The sequence below is a fragment of the Lissotriton helveticus genome, chromosome 3_1 (assembly GCF_964261635.1).
Source record: "Lissotriton helveticus chromosome 3_1, aLisHel1.1, whole genome shotgun sequence".
Lineage (NCBI taxonomy): Eukaryota > Metazoa > Chordata > Amphibia > Caudata > Salamandridae > Lissotriton > Lissotriton helveticus.
The window spans coordinates 212,845,205-212,853,761 of NC_136061.1; the positions used below are offsets into that span (position 1 = coordinate 212,845,205).

The window sequence follows — 8,557 nt, forward strand, 5'->3', positions numbered from 1 at the left end:
CCTGTAAAGTAAGAGTCAATGTACGAATCTTTTATGTTCATCCTACAGTTCAGGCATCAATAGTGATTTTGCTCGTTGTACCCTAGGACCAGCTCAGGTGGGTGCCAGGTCGGTTTACACCAGCTGCAGTCCTTCACTTACCCAACCATTGCTACCAGTGACAGAGTCACAGCTGGCACCAGGCCTTGGTGATGCTCAAAGGTAATTGTGGCTCATCATGCTGTCGGATAAGATGACGAGGAGGTGCATAAGGGAAGCATGTCTGGTAGGGCCAATGAGCGAGGCATATGCAGGATGTGAAACTGTCAAGAAGAGCTGGAAAAAACACAGGGAAGGGTGTGATAAGAACAAAGCAAACCTGGGCAAATCTCGCATCACTCAAAAAAGAGAGAGCTACCCAGGTAAACCAGAAAGGACCGGGAATAACAAAGTAGTTTAAAAAAATATTCCTTTCTGTGTTCTTCAATGTAAGTGTAACAACTGGCTCCTAGATACCTCGCATTGGTATCTTTTCAGTGTGTTTGTGCCGGGAGCACATTCAATATCCCGCCATATATCCTGAATCCTACACTCTGTACAATTTTGGGGGGGATTTTCAATCCCTAAAAACCGTGTAGCGTTAGCCACCTCGGGGGTTCTGTAAAGTTAGAGCTAGGAGCATGTTGATCCATTAAACAATCGGGTACAACCTCGAATTACCCGCATTGACTGTCTCGAATTTACTCATATGGTGAGAGATTATCCACCAACACAGAATAAAAACTAAAGGAGGATAAATCAAGACCTTCTGATATATATATCGTCTGGCCTTGAATTGATGAAGGCATTGTCGAATAGACCATGTTCCTAACTACATTTTAGTGAAAGAAAATAATATATGCTTTTCTCACTATAAAGATATACTGTTTGACACAATGAAGATTACATGTTTTTAACGATAAAGTCCTGAGGAAGGTTTTTTTTCAAAAAGAACAAGACACACCGAAATGTGTTGACACAAGGATATAGTGAATTGTTTTTAATTGCACTGTTCTATTTACATGTGAAGTGATGAGATTTGTATGAAATGGTCTCTGTCTAATGGTTTTATATTTGATGAAAAAAAAATTGTGAAAAAACCACCACATAATATTGAGAAATTTCTTTGTTCAATATTATTGACTGTTTGAAATAATTTGTGACTATATATGGTTTTAATTGCACTTAGTACTATTTTTATTTGTATATAAGAACATAAATGCTAATTATGAAATCATGTGTTGCTATAGATTGAATGCATAACTTCTTTAGTTCATTGTATGTTTATATGCCAGTTGTTACACTTACATTGAAGAACACAGAAAGGAATATTTTTTGAAACTTCCAAATCTCTCATTACACCACCGGAGATTGTGTAAAGGGCAGGCCAACTAGTCAGGCAGGATGGGTGTACCATGGTTTGCTCCGAAACTGAGGAAGGCAGGACTGTTGCTAGGCTGGTGTACCATCCCTACCTGTTGAGGGCACAAATGGTACTTAGGCGAATACATCTGTAAGTAACTGGTCTAAAGGGCAGGTAGCTGCAGGCTGCACTGTCGTTCTGTGCAGCTCACAGTACAGCAGTGTCTACTGATATCTAGACAGACAGCGTCTGGGTTTCTTAATCTATGGATAACAAAATGTAACTTTTTCACGAGCAGCAAAGTAGGCGCTATAAGGAGAAAGGTGCAAGGTTCTTCCAGCAAAGGGTGAATTGAAGTGGGATGCCTCAGTACAAGCCTTCTGTGGAAGTTGAAGGGGTGAAAGGGCATCCTGGGTCAAGGGGCAGAGCCTCGTGAATAGGTTTAGTGCATTATACCGGGGGAATCTGGGGGCAAAGAAGGTTTTGAATGCTGCACTAGAAATTAACACTTCCACCAAGTCAGGGTAAGGGTGTGAGGTGTTTCCAGTGTAGACATCCCCACTTCTAGCACTCTCAACACTCGAGTTAAAGGCGGACATTGATTTGCCCAAGATCACGCAGTCAATGGAAATCCTAGGAGATTAGCTTTGCAGTTGGTAGTCACAACTAACCCATCTGATGTCCTCACAGTAATGTGATGTTTTCCATACAAACATCCACAATGCATTGCTCTCACATTGACAGTAACTTTTCAGCACCCTGTAGATGCTGCTTCATTGCTCAGTGCACCCTGGGCCTTGCACTGTGGGCCTTTTCATCCTTCATCTATGCTCTCCATGACATTTGAAGAGTTATTGATCCCTGAAGACTGACGGATTGCTTACAATTGATTGATTAACACTGACTGATTGTTTATGGACATTTTCAACTCGCTCACTGCCCGAGTTTCTTGGAGCATTTCTTATAATTAAACTAAAATTAGTGCATTTTGAGAGTGGACATCGAAGATACTTGCAGTTTTGCCTAAAAGCAATGGCAGCGTAACTGGGATGTCTTTGTAATTTGCCGGGCCCAAGGTCCATTGCTGAAGCCTAGTAGTTGCTATATGTTGTGGTGCTGACAAGATCAATGGGCTCTGGTATTCGACTCTTGTGTATTTGGCATTAATGAGCCCTCTGCCGTTTGCATCTGGTATTGCAGGCTGGACCAAGAGGGCGATGAAGGGGGTGCGCGTTCCTGCTGCTGTATGCGGATGATCCATGGGAGTAATAGAAAGGAGCGCTACAGAGCAGCCAGCAGAGACTAGAGCGCCCAGGGTCTGGCAGGATGAAGACCACAACAAGCCAAGACCTTTTCTTTCCACATCCGGGCCCAGTGATAAAGTGGGGGGTGAGGGGGCCATTGTTGCAAAGTTCAGACTTCTTTATTGATGTTACAGTATTTGAACACCGCCCAGCACTTAATAAAGTCTTTATCGGAAACAAACTGCTGTCTTGAGTGTCAGTATGAATGTCTGTGAACCCCAGAAGAAACCATTCAAACAAGAAAGTCTGCCCTCTCAGGGACAGTGCTCATGGTTGACTTAGTCTTCATTCTCAGGGGCTAGGTCAGGTGGACCTCATAAAATGCATAACCATGTTACTGGTTCAGTTGCTTAGCCGTGTTCCTGATTATTCCTTGAGCCAGCATCCTTATCTTCTTCCTTACCTCATAAGGAGACCCATGGTCCACCTCTCTGAAGACACCGCTTTAACCTAAGTAACGCTGAAGGGCTGACCCTTAGCACTCAACCGCTGGGGGAAGGTGTTTCAAAAGAGCTTAACTTCAACCTAATAAATTTAAATCTGCGTCTGTCTGAAAAGTGTATCATGAATCAATAACCTCATGATATAAAGAAATGGCGTGGAGCGGCGTAAACATAGAGCAAACCTCAAAGGTCAAGTCTCAATTGATGATAGCCCACTAGCACTAAATAGTAGCTGAACGCATATGTGAATGTATCACCTTCTCTCTTTACTCCACATACTTAACTGCAACTACAAGACCACAGCAAGACAATAAGACCACCCGCTGAACTTCTAGCACAACAGCAAAAGAACTCCTGCATAGTCCCAGAAAATCTACCACACTCTACCAACCGACAGTATTTTAAAAACATAAGCAAAGCTATAGAAGAAGAATGAAGAATTTGTAGAGCGCTGGAATCACCCCTGTAGGGGTATCTCTGCGCAGCTCTCTCCTTTTTACTCCACTCTATGCTTATGCACAGCTGGATATAAGGCATGTCATTTAAGGAACACCCTTCAGTTTGTCGACTTTATCCCCTGCTCAGCTGGAAAGACAATTGGCTGTGGCACTAATTACATCAAGATTAGATTACTGTAACAGCCTATACGCAGGTGCCACCAAACAAATGTTATGGAAACTTAAAACAGTTCAACACACAGCCCCTCGTCTGTTATTGAAACTACCCCGCCGCTCCTCAGCCTCTGCAGCTCTTAAAACTCTACACTGGCTGCCAATTCACAAAAGAGTACTGTTAAGATCCTGCAAATCCCTTTCAGAGCCATTAGACCATCAGGGCCAAAATACCTAGTTACCAAATGTACGCCTTATGTTACCACCCGCACTCTAAGATCTTTATCAGCAAATCTGCTCAAACCTCCTACCTTTAGGTACAAGACCAAAGGTGGTAAATCCCTCGCCGTTCTTGGGACTAAAGCCTAGAATCACCTTTCACGCCTTCTCAGATCCACTGAACCAGAATTTCTTTTTAAGAAACTTCTGAAAACCTGGATCTTTGCAGTCCTAGACATCTAAGAAACCAGACTTGATTTAGATATGCTATGAACTATATTTTTTTAATTTCAAACCATTTTTTATTGAGAATCAAGACAATAAAAAAGGACATACAAAATTATAAGGTAAAGAAAAATACAGGAATCATGAAAAATCATCAAGATGCGATATTCACACTCAAGTACAGATGAGACAAGGTGTAAGGATGGCATGTCAAGAATTGGGTACAGAAACAACTGAATATTGCATAGTGGAGTACATATATCACTTAGCTGAGAACCAGTATAACAACATACTGTAGTAGCCAAACTGAAAATGTTGTTGATTATTAGTAATATACACCATCCGCACATATCATATTGGAGCCAAAGGATAAGGATACGGAAGGAAGGGAGGGGAGAGGGGGAGGAAGGGGAGAAGTCAAGGCTACAATATCAAGGCAGTAAATAGATAATATCAATAATAATAATAACAACAACAATAATAATAATAATAATAATAATAATAATAATAATAATAATAATAATAATAAGCATAAGCATAAGCATCCGGTAGGGCAGCGAGCTCGTAAACAAGAGAGAAGACATGCAGTTTACTGACACAGGTTTAGTGCGAGGGGAGCCAGCTTAAGGCGGATCATAACAAAGCTCTAAAGAGTCAAGCAGGCTCCATAGCTTGGTGTGAGGTTTTTGCCAAGGGGTTGAACGAAGAACATCATTATCAGCACCCCTCAAGGATGCCAGCCACTCTTGCCAAATTTTGAAGGTGACGTCGGAAGCACTCTTCCATTTATTGAGGACAACTTTGCAAGCAAGAGTAATCATAAGATCTAGAAGGTGTCTATCATGGTCTTTTATTATTTTCGGATCTATTGCCCCCAGAAGGACATAGCTGAACTCCCTAGGAGGCCTGTAGTGGAAGGTACGATGGATATAGTTATAAATATCATCCCAAAATTTTTGTGACAGTGGAAAAGCATGTGTGCCAGATCACCAACTCCTGATTTACAGTTCCAGCAGAGGGGACTATCGATAAGTTTCAATTTGAAGAGTTTCCCCGGTGTCCAGTATGTTCTGTTTATCAACATAAATTTGGTTTGAGACAAAATTGGTGATATTTTATAGTAGAAAGGAGTGAGATGTATTTTGTCCCAGTCAAAGGTTACCGTGGATGTGTTCGGTTCACTTTCCCAGTCACGCTCGCACTTCATGTGTGCTTTCTGAGGCATAGGGTATAAGATCTTATATACCTTTGAAACCATGTGTCCCATAGACATAAGCTGGATTAATTTAGAGCACATTACAGGGTTTTTAGGCGTGATATCTCTAGATGTTATTAGTGCTTTGAGGTGTAGGAATCTATAAAAGTCAAGTGGCTGGAGGTCGAACCTTGTTTGTAAGGTGGCAAAGGGTAAAGGTGTGGATCCCTCATGAAGATCTTGTAGTAAATTAATTCCCTTCTTGGACCAGTCCTCCCAAAACAGATGACGACTTTCATCTTTTATGGCTGGATTAAACCACAGGGAGGTCAGATTAGATTTGGAAAACTTTATTTTAGCTTTACAGTGTCTTTCCAGATTTAAGAAAGCCCTTTTAGTGTTGAGGAATACATACTTGGAGTGAGGGAAGGCTGAGTTGTCCATAGTCATTATGGCAGGAAGCGGCAGACCCTTAATAATAGATTTTTTTCGACTTGGATCCATATAGGAGTGTAATCCTGAAATTCGTGGAACCAGTTAGCACCTTGCTTGCAAAGCTATGCGTCTGATAACATCTAAAGTTTGGTAGTCCTACACCCCCTTTATCTTTTGGCAATTGGAGTTTCCGTAAGGATATCCTCGGTTTTTTATTTTGCCACAGGAAAGCATTAAAGGTCTTTTGCAGTTTCGTGAGGAAGTCATCAGACAGTAGCATTGGCAACATGCTTATTAAATAATTGACGAGTGGTGTAATCATCATTTTTAGGGTTTCTACTCTACCCCACCAGGACAAGAACTTTGGCGACCAGCCATCTAGCAAGGAAGAAATCTTTGTATGAAGGATGAGTTCGTTGATTTTGAGAGTGCTAATCAAGTCTCTCTCGAATTCTATTCCGAGATACTTAAATCTCTTTGTTTGCCAACATAATCCGGAGTCGCCTAGTATACCCTTATCACCTATGTTGTTAAGCAGCTTAACCTCCGTCTTTTCTTTGTTGAGTTTGTACCCTGAAACTTCAGCAAAGTCCTCTATTGATGACATTAGAGCTGGAATTGCTAACTCCGCATTTTCTGATACCACCAGTACATCATCGGCGTAAGCCGAGATTTTGACTGTGACATCACCAAAACCAATGCCTTTAATGAGATTGTTATGCCTCAAAGAGTATAAGAAAGGTTCAATCGCTAGCAGGAATAGCGAAGGAGATAGGGGGCAGCCTTGTCTCGTACCTTGTTGGAGGTTAAATTAACCTGAGAGGCACCCGCCCGCCCTAACCTTCGCTGATGGATCAGCATATAGGGCCATCACCATACGTATAAAGTCCTTCCCCAGTTCAAATTTATGCAGGGTTGCTTCCAGATAAGCCCAGTCAACCTTATCAAAAGCTTTTTCAGCATCTAAGGTCACTACTACTGTGGAGAAGTTAGTTGACTTTGCCTTTTCTATGATATGCGCCAAGGTTCGCGTGTTGTCGCTAGATAATCTATTCTTAAGAAACCCCACTTGTGACGGATGGACCAATTGGGGTAGCACTTTCTGGATTCTATTGCCAGGATCATGGCATAAATCTTACAGTCAAGATTGATCAGGCTTATCGGTCTGTAGTTTTTTGGAAGCGTGGGATCTTTACCCTCCTTAGGGAGAACTGCGATGATGGCCTCTGCAGGCGTGCCGTGAATTTGCCCACTCGTGGCAAATTGCTCATATAGATCTTTAAGTGGTTCTGTGAGAGCGGTCGAGAATCTTTTGTAAAACATTGCACTGAATCTATCTGGACCTGGTGCTTTTCCAGTTTTGAGCGACTTGATGGCTTGGGTGATATCGTCTTGCGATATAGGACGGTTCAGTTCTGTTTGGTCACTTGGCCGAAGAGAGGGGAGTTTGCATTTCTCTAAGTAATGCCCCAGCTTAGATGTTATGTTATGTTATGTTATTAAATTATTTATTGAGCGCACTATCACTGATTAGTTTCTTGGTGCTTAGATCAACAGTAGCACAGTCAGGGTGAGAAGTGGAGAGTAATTAAAATGCTTGTCTGAATAACCAAGTCTTCAGCGCTTTCCGAAAAGATATAAGATCTTGACAGTAGCGGATCTCCAGTGGGAAGGCATTCCATAAACAAGGGGCGAGTGTTGCAAACCTACGTCCACCAGCCCGTTTAAGTTTGAAAGAGGGGATCTGAAGAAGGCCTTGATGGAGTGAACGAAGGTTGCGAGAAGGAACATATCTGGTGATTAGTTGGTTAACGAATTTGGGGCTGTTGCCATGAAGCGACTTAAAGATCATGCAACCTGCCTTAAAGGCACAACGTTGCGTGACCGGAAGCCAGTGTAATTTGGTGAGTAGGGGAGTAGCTGCATGCCACCTTGGTTGCTTTAGAATCAGCCTAGCGGCATAGTTATGTACCATCTGGAGACGCTTGAGTAAATAGTTTGGGAGACCCAAATAGATGGCATTCGCGTAATCCAGATGGGACAGAACCGTGGCAATCACAACCTGGGTGGTTGCTTCTGGCGTTAATAGTCGCCGGACCTTTCTAATTTTTTTTAACTGGAAACAGCACTTAGAAACCACCTGGCCCACTTGTGCTTTTAGTGACAGTTCACTGTCCACGATGACTCCAAGCGTTTTGGCCGATGGTGATGGTAACGGAGCTTGACCCAGATCAAATGGCCAATAGTGGGGGCCCCAATATTTAGCACTGTACCCAGTCAATACCAGTTCGGTTTTACCTGGATTTAATTTCAGCTGGTTTTGATCCATCCAGGATTTTATAAACCTCATGGTTGACTGGAAATGGCTGATGGATTTTTCGGAGTTGTCAATGGTAAAAAGAAGCTGCAAGTCGTCAGCATAGTTGAAGACTCTCACCTGTTTGTCTCGAAGGGTTTGTATGAGAGGGAGTATATATATATTAAAAAGGTGAGGTGACAAAGAGGAGCCCTGTGGCACTCCACATAAGATGGACTGTTTGACACCGGTTAAGTCTCCCAGGCGCACTGCTTGGGAGCGGTCCTCCAAGAAGGACCTCAGCCAGCGTGCAGCCGTGTCCCGTATGCCGGCCTGTCCGACACGGTCGACCAAGATGTTATGGTCGACCGTGTCGAACGCGGCCGACAAGTCTAGGAGCACCAGGGCCTGGGGAGAGCGTCTGTCTGCACAGTCACGAAGTGTATCC

At 42.8% G+C, this 8,557-nt stretch overlaps 1 protein-coding gene across 1 annotated transcript in view; it reads left to right on the top strand.

The window, feature by feature from the left end:
• The window catches only part of LOC144824482 (uncharacterized), a 695,244-nt gene extending 692,452 nt beyond the window's left edge, over positions 1-2,792 (top strand). The window contains exon 16 of the mRNA XM_078683566.1: positions 2,582-2,792. Coding sequence (XP_078539692.1) covers positions 2,582-2,687 — 106 coding nt within the window. The 3' untranslated portion in view covers positions 2,688-2,792. The remainder of the gene's footprint in view (positions 1-2,581) is intronic.
• Positions 2,793-8,557: the final 5,765 nt, after the last annotated feature.